The sequence below is a fragment of the Sporothrix schenckii genome, assembly GCF_000961545.1.
Source record: "Sporothrix schenckii 1099-18 chromosome Unknown Cont41, whole genome shotgun sequence".
Taxonomy (NCBI): domain Eukaryota; kingdom Fungi; phylum Ascomycota; class Sordariomycetes; order Ophiostomatales; family Ophiostomataceae; genus Sporothrix; species Sporothrix schenckii.
The window spans coordinates 3,546,519-3,563,862 of record NW_015971142.1 but is presented as its reverse complement, the minus strand read 5'-3'; the positions used below and the strand labels follow the sequence as shown (position 1 = coordinate 3,563,862).

Sequence of the window (17,344 nt, the reverse complement as noted above, 5' to 3'; positions counted from 1 at the left end):
CCGGATCTGCTATCCATTTTGTCGTTATTCCATCCTTATGAATTGGATTTTGGGACTCGGTGTTTTTATTTTCATCCATATTGTATTGTGACAATTATATAATGGAGCATTATCACTGTCGACATGTGACCCCCGATTACCAAACTTTGAATAATTAAATTTGGTTTGTGATCTGTTCAAATCTGGAAAATTGTACACAAGAATCGCATCACGACACACCCAGACCTCTCCTTCCAGATTTGATAAAAGTCGCTCCTTCCTCACTTGCCATTGGCACACCATCGCTCTTTCCCCCGCTCCTGTCTACTACACACCAGAGTCGTCCTGACGGAATGGGTCGTTGGCTGGATAGTACGCGCCCCATGTGCTGCACTGGCTGTTGATGTTGCTCAAGTCGACCTTTTGCGGAATCGCGCCCAGCTGTTCCAGGAATTGTACGCTGAGCCCCTGCGAGACGTGCCAGGCCACGTGGCAGTGGAACAGCCACGCGCCCGGGTTGTTCGTCTGGAACGCAACCACCAGCCAGCCCCAGGCCGGCAGCATCGTCGTGTCCCGCCGCGTCGGGTTGTTTCCGCGCAGGTTGACGGCGTCCGTGGCCGGGTTGTACGGGCGCAGCGTGTAGCCCGGGCGCAGCGGCTGGGCCAGCGCCGGCGACGCGCCCAGGACCATGATGTCGTGGCCGTGCAGGTGCACGGGGTGCGGAATGGGCGAGTTGTTTTGGATGAGCCAGTACGTAGTGACGCCCGCGGAGGGCACGGACACGACGTTCTCGGGGGTCGGCATGCTGCCGGTCGTGCCGTTCAGGACGTACTGCAGCGTGGGCTGGTTCCACGAGACGTTCATGGGCGAGTTGTTAACGGGCCAGAAGACGCGTGCAACGCCGTTCTGGCTGAGAATCATGTTGGTGTTGAGGGTGTCGCCCGAGTTGGGCGAGAAGGTGGATGCGCCGGGGGCCGTGCGCGACACGATGGGCGTGAAGAAGGACGCCGGCGGGTCGGCGCAGCTCGGGTCCGGTGGCGCTGTGCCGGCACTGGTGGGTGTCGGCTTGGGAGGCGTCGCACCCACATACGACACGATGGCGGCCGGGCGCGGGTTGTTGCTGATACCGCAGGGGCCGGTGGGCATGGTCACGTTGAGCCAGTAGAGACCCGAGGCCGCGGTGGCATTGATGATGACATCGTAGCGCTGGCCGACGGCGACGTAGAGGCTGGTCACGGTCTTGGGCTGCACGGGCACCAGGTCGGTGGCCACAATCGTAAACGAGTGGCCGACGAGCGAGACAGTGTACGTGTTCTCGACGGACGGGTTGACAATGCGCAGCAAATGGGCCTTGTTGGGCGTGAGAGCGATCGTCTGGTAGCTGCCGCCGCTGCCCTTGGGGTTGATGTTCTTGCCGTTGAACAAGATATTGTCGCTGGGCGGCGTGGATCCTGGGAAGCCCGGAATAAAGGGATTGTTGGGGTTGTTGACGCGTGCCAGTGTGGTGTCGACGGGCGCATAATACCAGTCGGAGATGAGCAGCGGACCGAGATCAACGTCGTAATTGGCCGACGCCGGCCCGTTGATCACAATGGCGCCCAGTACGCCGTTGCCGTACTGGGCCGAGAAGTGTGAGTGGTACCACGACGTTCCGTACTGCGTGGCAAGGAACGAGTACGTCTTGCTCCCTCCAGGCTTCACGGGACACTCGGTGATGCCACTGGTGCCGTCGTTTTGGTTGGAGTTGAGCTGGCGGATGCCGTGCCAATGGATAGAAGTACTACATGGTTAGCTGGGAGAATTACAACAGGGAGAGAGGAATTGCTTACCCGTTCGTCACCAAGTTGTTGATGATCGTCACGTTGATGCGGTCACCCCAGTCTGGAGGTCAGAAAAATATATAGCACAGCACCAAGAAAAAAGGAAGGGGCTTGACATACTGGCAGTAATGGTTGGGCCTTGTCTTGTTAGTATTGACAAATAAAAGAGTATCGTATCAAGGACGACAGGAGAACACGTACCAGGGAAAATTCCATTCACAAGCATCGCCTTGGTTTTGACCACGCCATCGCCGCCGACATAATTGTTCACTTCACTTATCGTGAACGTATACGTCTGCGTATGACCCGTTACGGGTGTGCTCGTCTCATAGTCGGTGGTGATGTCGTACCCAGACGACCAGCACTGCCGGTTGCCCGCCGTGTTGCACGACTGTCTTGGCTGCAACACCTGTAGTTCGTCACCCGGAAGAGGCGAGGCCAGAGTCAAGCTGGCCAGCAAGGCCACAAAGAGTAGCTGAAAGAAGCGGGCTGCCATTGTATGTCACAATGAGTAGGATGTCCTGGTAGTTGGAAGTAGATAAAATAAGAGATACTCTCCAAGAAGCAAACAGTAACAATAGCACATCGTCGGCGTCTGGCATAGGCAAGGTCTGTCGTGATATCCGTCTCCTTATATATGTACAGAATCTCTCACTTCCAACACTTTCTCTCTTCTCGAGCTGACGTCTCCGAGTCTGCCGTTCACATTTGTTTTACAAATTGCTATTATTTGTTTTATTTCCTCGCTTTCCTATGCACGAACACGACTTGCATCCTGCTTACACGGCGTGCCTTGCGTCGATCCTGGGATGTTGCACCCGCCCTCCTTCTTTCTCGTCCTGTTTTCGTTCCTGACCTCATCTTTGGCCCTGTGCATGTCAAAGAGGCTTAGTCGTGATGCACACGTTTGTCGACGATGGTTGCCAATGGCAAGGCATGGGGTCAGGTCTACCAAAGAAGGTATTGCTTGGATACCCCAGACTATCCTCTTTTGGCCCGTCTTGACTTTCTTTCTCTTTTTTTTCGTTTCTATTTTTCATTGTTCCGCATCATCCGCCAGTTCCAGCAGACAGCAGGCAGCCTACAATGAGACGGCGAGCCATATCCTGATCCACATCGCTTGCTCGTTCCTCCCTCCCCTTTTCTCGTCGTCACTCCCCCTCTCTTCCCACGTGGAGTCGCCACTGGTACTCGTAGTTTGGTTAGGATCAAGGCATCTTTTCTTCTCTTTGACATCATGGGCCTCTTCCACTTCTCCAAGCTCGCCAAGCTGTCTGGTCGTGCTGAAGCTACGTCGTACGAAGATCTTCATCTTGCGAGCTGAGGCCCATTGATGCTGTAGATTTGGTTGAAAACGACGCTGTACGCACCAATACGATAACTCACCTAACAACCCAAAAAAAGATATGAGGGCTAACATCATGGAAGTCCATCGGCCCCCAATAGAACAAACATAGTCCTTCGTGCGTCTGCACTTCACTTGGTTTCATAATACCAGGTCCTGCGGAGTGTGGAATGTCTCTTGCAGTAGCTTGTTTTCCTCGCTCACACGCCAGGCAAGGCACCAATAATAGTGGAGCGTATGGAAAGAGTGGCAGCGGCTGTCAAGAAGGTGGCCAGATGGTACGGCGGCACATGTGGTCATGATGGATGACCACACGTAGGCCAAAGGAGGCTAGTCACGAACGGCGCAGCCTATGAGACTACAACACACATTTTAAGGTTTTCTCGCTTGCAACTACATGTACCCGAAAACGAAGCACGATATGCAATAGTTGGAGCCACATAAGAGCGGTAGAAGATAGTGTGCAATGTGTTGTCTTTCAGAGTAGGGGCTCCTGCAAAAAGCGGCATGTAGGTGCATTTCGGCGATGGTGCGTATAAGCAAGTGGGGTCCATTGTCAGTTCACATCCTATCGCGGACTTTGAGGTCTACCAATTACCTGCTTGCTAGAATACGTCTGCTGCAGAGATGGTGCCCGAACAAAGCGCACTTGATGTTGAACAGGCAAAAGAGTCTCGGGTCCTTTGGCTTGTCCCAATGTGACCTGGATATGCACCACATGTATGTACCAAATGCATTTAAAAGCTGGTTCGCATGAAACAGCCAGTACGACATACAGCAAGACGGCATGGCGAACGGGCGCACCCTTTTGGGAAGCTGAGGATGCGGGGCGCCTAAGTCAAAATAATGACGAGCGAGGCAGGACAAGGAAGGCAAAATGACAAGTAAAGGGGAATACACTTTTGGAGCAAATACAGTATTTTGGGGCCGGAAATGTGTTGGGATTTGTGAAACTTTATTCATCTCCCGAACAAAAATGGTCGCGATATGGGAATCAGCGTATTAGTGCACCAAGGATTAAAAAATGTCCGCACAGATTAAGCCTGATCAGATTTCCAGGTTCTCGTCAGAAGACACTTGCTTGTGTGTGTGCTCATATGGCATCCCTTCGCTTGGACCTGGTTAGGGGTGAAGAGGGTGGATTGGTTGTGCCGTCCAGTCATTGCATATCATTGGGTCGATGGTAGTGCGATATTTTGTCCCAAAGAAAGTCGAGAAAAAAAGTGCGTAAATAAGTAAAAGATCGGCATCCCAGTCGAAGCAACACGGCTCGCTTGCATCGCATGCCGTTCCCCTCCTTTAGCCACAATACACACAAACCAGGAAAAGCATAACAGCAGACAACGTTAATGGCGTTTCTTGGGTGCATTTTCCTCCCACATCGTCGCCGAAAGTCGAGGGCCTCGGTCCTTTTGTCATGTCACCGAGCCGCCTCTGAACACAAATCTGGCTCTTTTAACCTAAGCCACACTCGGGCCCAGGCCCGGTAGCCCGTTTTCAGAGGCATTTGTTCGTTATGCAGGAAAAATAATATTTTGATAAAAAAAAGTAATAGGCCGATGTAGGCCTCCATGTCGAATCCCATATGCGTGGAAAGCATGAACAGTTAATATGGGAAGAAGCGAGCACATGGTCCCTCTCGGAAAGAGCCTTGTTTCTAATTCCCGTAGGTAATATATTATGAACCGAAATAGAAGATGCGATCAAAACAAAAGTTACTTGGGGGCCGAGTTACATCGTGCTAAGATATAATCACGGTGAACATGTGTTTCGTTATAAAAGCAACACTTATCGTGAAACTCAAGACGAACGACTCAGCAAGAATAAATGAGATCGGTGCCAAAGTATCGTGATTTCCTTATATATAAGTTCAATTTGCATCACAGGCTGCTTGATATAGTGGTTCATTAACAGAGTCGTGATTTCATGCCTTTTATTGAAATAGCAGATAGCCGTTGAGTAGAGCTTCTCCAAAGGGACTCTATAATGGCTACGCTGGCTATTGAATCCGACTATGTGAGGATGATTCTGGGCATTTACTGACACGTTTTATTTTCACAATTTTCGTAGTTCACTGTTATTCTCCTCCAGGAGGTCGTATCGAGAGCGTTGCAGAGTTGTAAACAAACCAAACTAAATCAGGGCGGTTTTCAACTGGACTGTATTAAACTTCAGTGGGTGGTTGGTTTGAGCTTCAAAAATCTGTGTTAGTCAGCCCACAGGCTCCACACCAGGGCCCAACTACGTGGGGTCCGCTGTAGCCTTCACGCAGGCACCTGCAAAGGCGCAACGGCACCAGCAATTAAAAGAATTACAAAAATAATTAGTAAAAGAAAGCTAGCACCACCGAAAAAATAAAGAAGCAGCCAGAAAGGCAGAAAAATAGGAGTAGCAGGCACCGCCAAAAGCCGCCACGGGCTTGCTCCTTTCGAACCTCCCCCACCAAGGTCAAATTCGGTGAAAAGCATCACGACCTCTGGACTCGCGTCGATACCAGCACACCGGCCGATTTCGACACGCTCCTCCGTTCCACCCTCCTATACCACCACCCGAAACTCCTCTTCTGATCCTTCCCAGACCATGTCGGCCGCACAGCTTCTCAACCCCAAAGCCGAGTCGAGAGTACGTCCCCCATTTGCGCCGCCTTTGCCCCTATCTTCTTTGGGGACAATGCTTTTTATCCAGGCTTCAGCTCGAGAAGCTCTTGTCGGATCGTAATACCGTTCGTTCGGCCTGATGACAGTGCTAACAATTGACCACAGAGGCGCGGTGAGGCATTGGCTGTGAACATCGCCGCCGGCGAGGGCCTGCAGGATGTGCTCAAGTCAAATCTGGGCCCGCTGGGGCACCATTAAGATGTAGGATCTTTCCCCCTTTGTCGCTTCACCTCGGTTCTTTTTTATGTGCAAAGGCTAATCTGTTTGCTTTGCACACAGGCTCGTCGATGGCTCCGGCCAGATCAAGCTCACAAAGGACGGCAACGTTCTGCTCCGCGAGATGCAAATACAGAACCCCACGGCCGTCATGATTGCCCGCGCGGCCACCGCACAAGACGACATTTGTGGCGACGGCACCACGTCCGTCGTGCTGCTGGTTGGCGAGCTGCTGAAGCAGGCCAACCGCTACATCTCCGAGGGCCTGCACCCGCGCATCATCACCGACGGCTTTGAGATTGGCAAGGCCGAGGCGCTCGCGTTTCTCGACAAGTTCAAGCTGCCCAAGGAGGTCGACCGCGAGCTGCTGCTGTCCGTCGCCCGGACATCGCTGGCCACAAAGCTCAACGCCACCCTCGCCAACAAGCTGACGCCGGACATTGTCGACGCCGTACTCGCCATCTACCAGGCGCCGGCCAAGCCCGACCTGCACATGGTGGAGATTATGAAGATGCAGCACCGCACAGCGTCCGAGACGCAGCTGATTCGCGGTCTGGCGCTCGACCACGGTGCGCGCCACCCGGATATGCCCAAGCGCGTCGAGAACGCCTCGATCCTGACGCTCAACGTCAGCCTCGAGTACGAGAAGACGGAGATCAACTCGAGCTTCTTCTACTCGAGCGCCGAGCAGCGCGACAAGCTGGTCGACAGCGAGCGCCGCTTTGTGGACGCCAAGCTCAAGAAGATTGTGGAGCTCAAGAAGCAGGTGTGCGGCAACGACCCCAACAAGGGCTTTGTGCTCATCAACCAAAAGGGCATTGACCCGCTGTCGCTCGATGTGCTGGCGAAGAACGGCATCTTTGCGCTGCGCCGCGCCAAGCGCCGCAACATGGAGCGCCTGCAGCTGGTGTGCGGCGGCGTCTCCCAGAACAGCGTGGACGACCTGACGCCTGACATTCTGGGCTGGGCGGGCGTGGTCTACGAGCAGCAGCTTGGCGAGGAGAAGTACACGTTTGTCGAGGAGGTCAAGGACCCAAAGTCGGTCACGCTCATGATCAAGGGCCCCAATCAGCACACCATTACGCAGATCACCGACGCCGTCCGCGACGGCCTGCGCAGTGTCTACAACATGATTGTCGACAAGAGTGTTGTTCCCGGTGCCGGTGCCTTCCAGGTGGCCTGTGCCGCCCACCTCAAGTCGGACGCCTTTGCCAAGACGGTCAAGGGCAAGGCCAAGTGGGGTGTTGAGGCCTTTGCTGATGCCCTGCTCATCATTCCCAAGACGCTGGCTGCCAACGCTGGTCTCGATATCCAGGATGCCTGTACGTGCCCAGCCACGCAGTCCCCCCATCTCTCTCTATTTTTGTTTTGCGTACTCTATGCTAATTATTTAGTGGCCGGTCTCCAAGACGAGCTCTCCGAGGGCAATGTCGTCGGTATCGACCTGACGACTGGTGAACCCATGGACCCCGAGCTGGAGGGTGTCTACGATTCGTTCCGTGTGCTGCGCAACTGCATTGCTTCGAGTGCCGGCATCGCATCCAACCTGTTGCTCTGCGACGAGCTGCTCAAGGCTCGCCAGATGGGCCGGCAAGGCGGTCCTGGACCCGGCATGGATGGTCCAATGACGGGACAAGAGTAATAGGGAGGGCGAGACCTAGAAAAAAAAGCGGTGGGAGAGTAAAGCTACAATCTAAAGATGCTGTATGAATAGCTGCAAATACCTAACATCGAAAAAAAGACAGGTAGGCGTTTCTCTTTGTAGACGTGGCTTAAAAATACAATGGTTCTTACATTTGAGCAAAGGAATGGGTCGTCCATGTGAATTTGGAGTTGATTGATTGCACGTGACCCAATGTTGGAGGCGACGTCCCTTTTCCTGGACCAAAAAAAGTCTTATCGGCTGATAAGGCAAAAAAAAGTCAATAGAGGGGCAGAATACATCGCGACGTCCATCTGGCCTCTCCTAACTTCCGTCGCAGCCCAATTTGTTCTTTTGCAACAATTTCGATTTGCTAGTTGATTTTGATCAAAATGGCTCCCTACGACAGCGACTCGTCCGACGACGAGGATGTCGGCACTCGAAACTACACCGAGACCAACGTGCTTCTCGGCTATGCCGATCCTGAGGACCAAGACGCCGAAGACGATGCTGCCGAAAACAATGAGACTGTAAGCCGCCTCGGTGGCCGCCCGGACTGGATTTCTGGGGGCAAAGCACCGCCCTCTGCGGGCCTGGCACGCTGCCTTGTGTGCAAGGCACTACTCGTTCTGCTCCTCCAGCTCAACGGTGAACTCCCCGACCGGTTTCCAGGCCACGAGCGTCGGTTGTATGTGCTGGCCTGCCGTAACAAGGCATGTCGGCGCAAGCCAGGGAGTGTGCGTGTTATTCGTGGTGTGCGCGTGGATGCCGCGGTGGCAGAAGCCGCCGCTGCTGAGAAGGCGGCAAAAGTGAAGAAGGCCGAGACCACACAGGCGAGCAAGACCGTCGGCGCGGCTCCAATGCTGGGCAACTCCCTCTTTGGTGCGGCGAACCCGTTCTCGGCTGGTGGCACAAGCAGCAACAACGCAAACCCTTTCTCCCTCGGGGGCTCGGCATCTCCGTCTATAAGCGGCACATCGAATCCCTTCAGTCTCGGAGGCGCAGCATCCGCACCGGCAGCCAAAGCCCCAACGGCAAAACTGCCGACATCCCCTTCCGAAAAGACACAACAGTCGACCGACGACGCGGCAAAAGACCTGCCCAAGACCTTTGCAGAGACACTTGCGATCAACGACGACAAGTCAGAAACGACCGCAGTCACGACAGCCGCGCCTCCCGAGCCTTGGCCGCCAGCCAACTCTTGGCCCGCTGCATACCCTGTCAGCTGGATTGCAGACGCCGAGTATGAGACGCTCGACCCGACGCCGGCCGCGATCCCTGGTGTTGTTACGGAGACGATGGAGGTGGAGGGCGAGTTGGCTGGCGGCAGCGGTGGTGGAAAGGAGGACAAATTTGTCTTTGAGTCCAGCATGGACGCTGCTTTCCAAAAGTTCGCCGACCGTGTGGCCCAGAACCCGGACCAGGTAATTCGGTACGAGTTCAATGGCCTGCCTCTCTTCTACAACAAGGACGATGCGGTCGCCGGCATCTGGGGCCAGAACCCTGCTGGTGGCAGCATATCTACCATCCTGGCATCGACCTCGGGCCGTCTGCCGCCTTGCCCCAACTGCCGCAGCCGGCGCGTGTTTGAGGTGCAGCTGATGCCGCACGCCATTGACCTGCTGGAGGCGGATGAGCTGGGATTGGAGGGCATGGACTGGGGTACGGTCCTAGTGGCTGTGTGCGAGAAAGACTGCCAGGTACAAGCGACGCCGGCCGGCGAGGCGAGCTACCTAGAGGAGTGGGCGGGTGTGCAGTGGGAGGATCTGGAGGCCCAACGGCGGTAGAGAGTGTATATTCAATTAACGGAAGGCATTAGGTTACTTGTTAAAAGCGTTTCATTTTCATGTAGTTCATTATAAAGATCACTCGGGTGAAAGGTATAATCTACGACACTTCTTACTTTATTGCGCAATAATATATTTGTATTAATAGGACTCAAGTAACGCCTGTACAAACAAAACGGATATGCCAGCCGCTCTTTTTCGTTTTTTTTCTCTACCACAAAAAGAAGGATTCCCGCATCCCAGATATTTTTTGTCGCCTAAATAACCCATGACTTCATCATACCCAGACCGCACAAGCGCTCTCTGTCTCTTTCTATGCAGTCTCCTCCCACGATCTCCGAATGACGCGCGAAAACATCTCAATGTTGACATCCTCCCGGATCTCAGTCTTCTTGGCCTCGTTCTCGGCGTTCTTGGGAATCTGCACCGTCGCGCCGTCCACCTTCCAGCCGCACGTGCCCGTCACAAACTGGCGCACGGCGTCCTCGCTCAGACCCAGCCATTGCTCCAGGATGGGTACCTGGATCTCGCGGAACGCATGGCTGATCAGCTGTGCAATGCGCACGCGCACGCCCTCCTCGAAGCCTTCAATATCGGTCGTCAGGTCGGCGTACAGGTCGTCCGAGTCCATCGTCGCCCAGAAGCGGGCAAACTGTGCACCCTCCAGCAGGGCGTTGAGCGCGCGCAGCTTGGACACGGCCTCGGCGAGCTCTGATGAGACGGTGTTGTTAGAGGCGGCGGCGGCAGCGGGTGATGCCACGGAGGGGCTCAGTAGGTGCATGGCCAGGTTGAACTGCGGGCTGGGGAATTCTGTCATCGCCTTGACCAGAATGTTGGTGATCACCTCGTCCTTGATACGGTCGGGGTTGAGTTGGTAGCTAAAGGGCAACAAAGAAAAAAAGAGAAGGTTGATATGTCAGCCCGAGTCCATTGAAGACGTATATGCTCTTCAAAAATTTGTAACAAAAAGGTATTTTGTCTCGTAAAATCAGAAATTCACACAATTTGACATCAAGCAAATATTGTCAGGTAATAGGAAACGTTTATATAGTCATCATCAAAGTCGGCAGTGGATGAGGCCACACACATGACAGGAGACGGGGCATTGGCAAAGGGAATATGCGACAACCAGGGTGTTCGCCAAAAACGAGGACACCTCCGGCAACGATCAAAAAACATACAGCTTCAGTAGTGTCCGGTTAGCATTGCAGTCCGTGAACCGGTCCTCGCATTGCTGTGTCAGGTACGCCTCCAGGCTGCCGACGGCCTCGGGGTTGTAACGCTCGAGACCGTTGATGATGGCAGCGATCTGCTCCGGCCGCTCCGCTGGGTCTTCGCTGCTCATGCTGGGCAACGTGAATGCGATGTGGATGGTCGATGGAAGACGGTGACGATACGGGTGTTGCGAGACAATGATGGGTCGGCTGGTGGGGGTGGGTGCGATCGAGGACAGTGTCGTCGTTTTCTTGTGCGGCCGCGGGGCAGAAAAGGATTTGTTCAGTTTTCGCGATGCCATTTTTTGTGAAGAGCGGTGGCTGAAACGGGACTAGCGCCACATTTGGCACGAAAGAAGCAGGGGCCCACAGGGCAATTCTTCCCCTTTCTCCACAAGTTACTGTCACGTGCTCACCCGTTTCTGGAAGTCGCCGCCATTCAGGCAGCCAACGCCTGCTGTAGTGGCCGTGGTCACGTCAAGAAGGCGCTGAACATCAAAGAGCTCCACCGCGATGCGTTTGCTCACCATGTTGGTCATTTGTCAACCTTTTGCATCCTTCAACTACCACGCCAACTGGGCAAGCAATGGGAGAGACTGCACAATGAACCACGCATACTAGAGGAACTGGCGGCTCCGGTTTTGGAGAACCTACGGGTACTATGCCGAGCCCAGCAAAGAAGAGAAAGCTCAATGCTGAAAATGCAAAAGGCACACAGCCTCGGGGTCTGGAGTATTTCTTTTCCAAGCAGAGACAGACGGGGAGCTTAAGCGTTCCAGCGACTATCAGCAACGAGGATGAAACCGATGTCGCGGCCTCGTCCAGCAATGGCGCTGAGTTCACCGGAACGGAGATGACCGACGAGGAGCTCGCCAGAAAGCTCCAAGCAGAATGGGACGAGGAGACTAGGCGAGAACAACAGAGTCTCCCCATTTTGACGGCATCAGAGGACGTCGTACCGGATGTACCTGACACTGGGGGGCCCCAACAAGAAGCTGTGTCGCCTCTATCTCCGCCACCTCCGTCCTCAAAGAACACACTCTCGCTTCAGTCCGTGACGACCGCAGAGGATGCCGTGGCGGCCCTGATCCCGCTCGATGAAAGTCCGTTGGTCTTTGAGCCTTCCAAGTACATCCCGGCATTGAAAAGGCAGTGGGCGGTGGCAAAACCAGGCGGCGCAACCAGTGGCGACGCTTCCTATGCACTTTTGACGCGTTGTTTCGTCCTCGTCAACGCCACACAGAGCCGGATCAAGATTGTGGATACTTTGGTCAACTGTCTTCGTCTCTTGATCGAGGCGGATCCGGAGAGCTTGTTGCCTGCCGTGTGGCTGGCCACCAACGCCATCAGTCCACCATATATCTCGCTCGAACTTGGCCTGGGCGGCTCTGCCATTGGCAAGGCACTCAAGCAGGTGTGCGGCCTCGACGCACGCAGCCTCAGGTCCCTCTTCCATAAATACGGGGACCCCGGCGATGTTGCCTTTGAGGCCAAGAAGAAGCAGGCGTTCACCCTACGACGGCCTCAACCGCTGACGATCCGAGGCGTCTACCTGTCCCTGGTGAAAGTGGCCAACAGCCAGGGCCCCGGCAGCGTGGAGGCGAAGCAGCGCATCGTCGACCGGCTGCTGCAGGACGCACGAGGCGGCGATGAGAGCCGCTATATTGTGCGGACATTGTGCCAGCATCTGCGCATTGGTGCGGTAAAGACGACGATGCTGATTGCGCTCTCACGAGCCTTTTTGCTCTCAAAGCCACCTCAGCGTGATGGTGCTGTGGACGGCTTTTCTTACGCCGCGCTGCAGGACCCAAAATTGCTCGCCGCAATGAAAAAGGAAGAGCTAGCGGAAGTTTGGGCCCGCGCAGAAGAAACCGTCAAGGCATGCTTTGCGCGGCGGCCAAACTACAACGACTTGGTGCCCGTCCTGCTGGAGATTGGTGTCACGGACGAACTGCTGCTGCGCTGCGGGCTGGCGCTGCACATTCCCCTGCGGCCGATGCTGGGGTCCATCACGCGTGACCTGGGCGAGATGCTTGGCAAACTTCAGGGGCGTGCGTTTACTTGCGAGTACAAATATGACGGTCAACGCGCACAGGTGCATTGTGATCGCGACGGAAAAGTGTCCATCTTTTCACGTCATCTCGAGGTGATGACGGACAAGTATCCTGATCTCGTATCATTAGTGCCACGCATCCGTGGGGAGGGCGTCGAAAGCTTCATTCTCGAGGGTGAAGTGGTCGCTGTGGACCGCGAATCGGGTGAGTTGCGTACTTTCCAAGCGCTTACGAACCGTGCACGAAAAGATGTGGCCATAGGTAGCATCACCATTGACGTTTGCTTGTTCGCTTTTGATCTTATGTTCCTCAATGGCCAGCCGCTGTTGGACCGGCCCTTGCGTGAACGGAGGGAGTTGTTGCGATCACTCTTTGTCGAGATCCCACACCATTTTACGTGGGTGAAAAGCATGGATGCGACGTCCGAGGATGGTGAGGCGGTGTCAGCCTTTTTCAAGAGCGCCACCGATGCCAAGTGCGAGGGTATCATGGTCAAGATTCTGGACAACTTACCAGATCTGGCTTATACCGGCGACGGTGACGACGAGGACGACGAAGCAATGGCGCGGGTGGTCCCTCCTGTGGCACCTGTGAAGAAAAAGCCAAAATCAAAAGCAACTGCCAATGCTGCGCAGAACGGAGGCGACAACGGCGCCGAAAAAAAGACAAGCGGCCGTCGGAAACCTCTTCTTGCCACATACGAGCCGGACAAGCGGCTCGACTCGTGGCTCAAGGTGAAGAAGGATTACGGCTCGACGTTTGACACACTCGATTTGATTCCGATCGCTGCATGGCATGGCATGGGGCGCAAGGCCAAGTGGTGGTCGCCAATCCTCATGGCCGTGCGGAACGAGGAGACGGGTTCCTTGGAGGCCGTCACAAAATGCATATCGGGATTTACGGATGCTTTCTATAAAGCTAACCGGGCGTTTTACGACAATGGGCATGACGGTGACGCAGATGATGGCGATGACGACCATGAGAATGAAGGTAAGGACGGCATGGGGCACGGATCAACAGGCGAACAGGAGACGAAGAAGACAAACAATACGCGCACACAAAAGCCCAGCTTTGTCGAATACTATGGCCCAGAACCAGACGTCTGGTTCGAGCCACAAGAAGTGTGGGAGATGGCGTTTGCAGATATCACACTAAGTCCAGTCTACACAGCGGCCATTGGGCTTGTCAACGAGAGTCGTGGACTTAGCCTTCGCTTCCCGCGATTTCTACGCAAGCGGGAGGACAAAGGCATCGATGAAGCGAGCACCAGCGAGTTCCTTGCAGGTCTCTACCGAAAGCAAGATGCTCGTGCTCCAGACAAGGCCGGCGACACATTTAAAGACGCCGAGGAAGAGGAATAGATCTCCAGAAAGTAGTAGACCATCTATGTTTTCATTATTCTTGCACATTCAAGCTATTGTGGTCCATCAGTTTTCAGCTGTTCTCCCCGCATCTACTCCTTCCATGCGCGGTAGACGATGCGGGAGCCGTACTTCGGACCACCCTTCTTCAGCAGGACCATGTCCTTCCAGTCCGCAACGTTGGAGGCGTTGACATAGCGGCTGGGCTCAAGGCAGAAAGCGCTGCGTGCAACTCGGGCGGGTAGACCGCCAACGGCCGGCACGTCAATGTACTTGCCGGTGTAAAACTGGAAGGCTGGCTCCGTGCTCAGGACCTCCAGGTGGATGCCCGTGTTGGGGTGGTGCGCGGCCAGATGGCGCGTGAGCGGCTCGCCGCGCGTGTCGATCGGGACCGAGGTAGGCTTGTCGTTGACAATGAAGCAGTCGTCAACGTCCGGGTCCGTCGCCCCCAGGGTAAACGGCTTTGCGGTGTCCACACCTTCAAAGGTCGAGGGGCCGGCAGTGGGAATACCGCCATCGTCGACGGGCAGGTACTTGGTGCTTCCGAGTTCGACAACGGTGCCCTCGATCGTGGGCAGGTTGCCCAGGTTGAAGTAGGAGTGGTTGGTCATGTTGATGACCGTCTCCTCGGCACCGTCCACCAGCTCAGCCTCATACTCAATGACCAGCACCGTGGCCTCAACGCCGTCCTTCTCGGGCAGCTTCTGCTTGCCCACCGAGTACTTGACCGACACGTTGACCGTGCCCGGGTAGCCCTCGTCGCCGTCGGGGCTGACCAGGGTGAACTGGACGGTCTCGCCGCCCTTGTCGAGGGTCGAGGGGCTCAGGCCAGGCACCTCGCGGTTCACGCCCACCGGTGAGGGGCCATCCCACGTCCGCTTGCCCCAGCCATCGACTCCACCGTGCAGCGCATTGACGCCGTTGTTGGCAGCCAAGGGGTAGGACTCTTTGCCGTTGAGGCCGCCTGGAACCTTGATGGCCGCGCCTCCGATGCGGTTGGCAAAACGGCCGATTGTCTCGCCAAAGTATGGCGAGTTGTGCGATGCGTACAGCTCGGTGGTCGGGAATCCCTGGACAATGTCGATGCCGTGGATCTCAAAGTGCTGGATAATGGCGCCGCGCGCAAGGAAGGTAAATGCGGAGCCGTCCATGACGTAGGTCGACGGCGGTTGTCTGTGTGTATTGGAGCAAAGTTGGGGCGTGTTACGGTTTTCTCAAAGTCGTCGATAGGTGCCTTGCTTGTTTATATTCTTTTCTTGTATATTTGACAGACAAACAAAACCACGAGGAAGGCCGAATTTATGTGGCTTGGGACGGCATGGTGCCCAGAAGCTACCCCTCTGTTTCCCTGGCTAACGTTGGCGAGGGGAGTCCCATCGCATTTAGCCTATATTGTCGCCTCTATGTACAACAATCGGAGGTTTCCCCCCTTATATTTCGCAGTGTTCCTACGTTCTGGCAGAAAATTGAGTCAATAAACTGCGGTTTGCGGTGTTTTCCCGAGAATAAAGAACCAGTGACCGCCGTAGACGGCCGATGGCCGTCGCGGTTTGGCCGTGGTTCCGCGAAGCAGGTTTGGGACGTGAGTGGAGAGCTTTTCTTGGGTGGAGCTTCACCGATGGGTCGCAGATGCACTGCGTATGTAAGCATGGCTTTGTCTACACCTTTCCAAAAGCCCAAGATATGTCAGCAGATGTCCGATCACGTTGACGGTCACGAACCCGGATTTCGACAAGCTTTCGTTACCACTATGCCAAGACAAACGTCCCACGACAGTGTGCACAGACGGTGGCGGTGATTGTCGCGGACCCATCGGCATCGGGACAGTCTGAACCGTTGCAATTGGGTTGGCGAATAATTACTCCGCTGCAAAACGAGTCGGAGACGGCGATGTCCCATTTGGTCTTCCGTGGGGGTGCAGGTTCAGGGACTTTTGCTGGTCATTTACGCTTCCAGCATTCTTGTTACGGAGGTCTTCCCCGTTTTAGCGCTCTCCCAGCCCCTACGATCTAGCGCCTGTGAGAAGCCTCACCTAGCCTGCCTGCCTACCTGCGAGCGACTGGATCTTTATGCAAGCCCCTAGACAAGGGCGCTTCGGGGGAGCTACAAGGGCCTAATGCACCAACGGAAACTTGAACCAACCACCGGAACCGCTAACGGAGCATCTTGCCTCGTTTGGGAATTTACTATCGTGAATGGGGATGAATGCATACATCGTATGGCGCCTGGCGAGAGTGTTGAGGGACACGAAAGGAAGGAACGTTGAAGATTTTTGTCTATTGTGTAGACAGAACGAATCCAGATCAGCAGAATGACGCACAGGGTTGACTGTAGCAAGACGCTGCTCTCACTGCGAGCGTATGGGAGGAAAAAGCAATGGACAATTGAACGCTATTTAAGTTGTATTTTTCGTCAGATGGCGGAAGCTACGGAGCTAAGGACGAAATGGCCAGGGCCAGTCTCTCGTACGAGAAGGTGTGATGGAGCCGGTACAACAGGGGGCCGATGCACCCTGGTCGACGCGGGCGAGCGGGAAAGAAAATCAAATTAGTAAAAGAAAGAGAGGCAAGGATGGCCAAACTTGTGCGTGCGACATGCGAGGCATCTCATTGCGTTCGAAATCCTCGGTAGACAAAACGCAACAACGACCTTTCAAAAGGGGGCCAAAAATAAATAAAAAAAGTAAGCTCCCACCCAGTTGAAACGGCTTTCAAAACAAACGATGAAAAATGTCCGAAATGAGAAAGCGCAAAGTAATTGGCAAGCGCGGCAAGATCGATCGACTGTGCACTTTCTACACAAACTTTCTTTACGCCCTTTTCCAGCCGCCCTTGCCTGCCTCTCTGCATTGGCCGGCCTCGTTCGATTCCCTCCGTTGCGCTTGCCTCTCTGGCGGGACTGCTGCAACCTCGCAATACCCCTGCTGTCGTATTCGGGGAGAAAAGCCAACGAAGAGCACAGACGGTGGCTTTTTTTTCCTTCCGTGTGTTGGTCGCACCTGCTTGTCCCTCTCAAGAGCTCCTTCCTAGATCGACCTGTTTTGGTGTGATTGGGCCAGGGGCCAGAATTGGTCCAAATTGGTGGGTGAAAGGAAGGAAGGCACTATCCGGACCAAAGTCCTCTCCGGCTGGCTGTGTATTAGCCAGCTGGACGTAAATCTTACCTTGCAACGGCGATCCTTCAAGATCTCGGCCGATTTTTTGTTTCGGTTGGGGCGACCGAGCCCTCCACTGTGAGGTACGACAAGTGGATTTGGATTACACACATCC

At 54.7% G+C, this 17,344-nt stretch overlaps 7 protein-coding genes across 7 annotated transcripts; 3 read left to right on the top strand and 4 right to left on the bottom strand.

Annotated features, from left to right (window-relative positions):
- Nucleotides 1–306: 306 nt before the first annotated feature.
- SPSK_07219 (uncharacterized protein) lies at nucleotides 307–2,295 on the bottom strand (the record flags this gene model as incomplete). The annotated part of the gene is made up of 4 exons (XM_016733883.1): nucleotides 307–1,759; nucleotides 1,809–1,860; nucleotides 1,920–1,937; nucleotides 2,001–2,295. 4 exons carry the CDS (start codon nucleotides 2,293–2,295, stop codon nucleotides 307–309), a joined length of 1,818 nt encoding a protein of 605 aa, XP_016591466.1.
- A 585-nt stretch (nucleotides 2,296–2,880) lies between these two features.
- On the bottom strand, nucleotides 2,881–3,111 carry SPSK_08216 (uncharacterized protein; the record flags this gene model as incomplete). Its single annotated transcript, XM_016734854.1, has 1 exon — nucleotides 2,881–3,111. One exon carries the CDS (start codon nucleotides 3,109–3,111, stop codon nucleotides 2,881–2,883), a length of 231 nt encoding a protein of 76 aa, XP_016591465.1.
- Nucleotides 3,112–5,724: 2,613 nt separating this feature from the next.
- On the top strand, nucleotides 5,725–7,659 carry SPSK_07242 (T-complex protein 1 subunit zeta; the record flags this gene model as incomplete). The annotated part of the gene is made up of 4 exons (XM_016733906.1): nucleotides 5,725–5,766; nucleotides 5,907–5,968; nucleotides 6,081–7,339; nucleotides 7,412–7,659. 4 exons carry the CDS (start codon nucleotides 5,725–5,727, stop codon nucleotides 7,657–7,659), a joined length of 1,611 nt encoding a protein of 536 aa, XP_016591464.1.
- A 392-nt stretch (nucleotides 7,660–8,051) lies between these two features.
- SPSK_07527 (pre-rRNA-processing protein TSR4) lies at nucleotides 8,052–9,446 on the top strand (the record flags this gene model as incomplete). Its single annotated transcript, XM_016734188.1, has 1 exon — nucleotides 8,052–9,446. One exon carries the CDS (start codon nucleotides 8,052–8,054, stop codon nucleotides 9,444–9,446), a length of 1,395 nt encoding a protein of 464 aa, XP_016591463.1.
- Nucleotides 9,447–9,759: 313 nt separating this feature from the next.
- On the bottom strand, nucleotides 9,760–10,962 carry SPSK_07639 (translation initiation factor 3 subunit K; the record flags this gene model as incomplete). Its single annotated transcript, XM_016734298.1, has 2 exons — nucleotides 9,760–10,324; nucleotides 10,628–10,962. 2 exons carry the CDS (start codon nucleotides 10,960–10,962, stop codon nucleotides 9,760–9,762), a joined length of 900 nt encoding a protein of 299 aa, XP_016591462.1.
- Nucleotides 10,963–11,321: 359 nt separating this feature from the next.
- SPSK_07022 (DNA ligase 1) lies at nucleotides 11,322–14,075 on the top strand (the record flags this gene model as incomplete). Its single annotated transcript, XM_016733692.1, has 1 exon — nucleotides 11,322–14,075. One exon carries the CDS (start codon nucleotides 11,322–11,324, stop codon nucleotides 14,073–14,075), a length of 2,754 nt encoding a protein of 917 aa, XP_016591461.1.
- A 92-nt stretch (nucleotides 14,076–14,167) lies between these two features.
- SPSK_07726 (aldose 1-epimerase) lies at nucleotides 14,168–15,226 on the bottom strand (the record flags this gene model as incomplete). The annotated part of the gene is made up of 1 exon (XM_016734383.1): nucleotides 14,168–15,226. One exon carries the CDS (start codon nucleotides 15,224–15,226, stop codon nucleotides 14,168–14,170), a length of 1,059 nt encoding a protein of 352 aa, XP_016591460.1.
- Nucleotides 15,227–17,344: the final 2,118 nt, after the last annotated feature.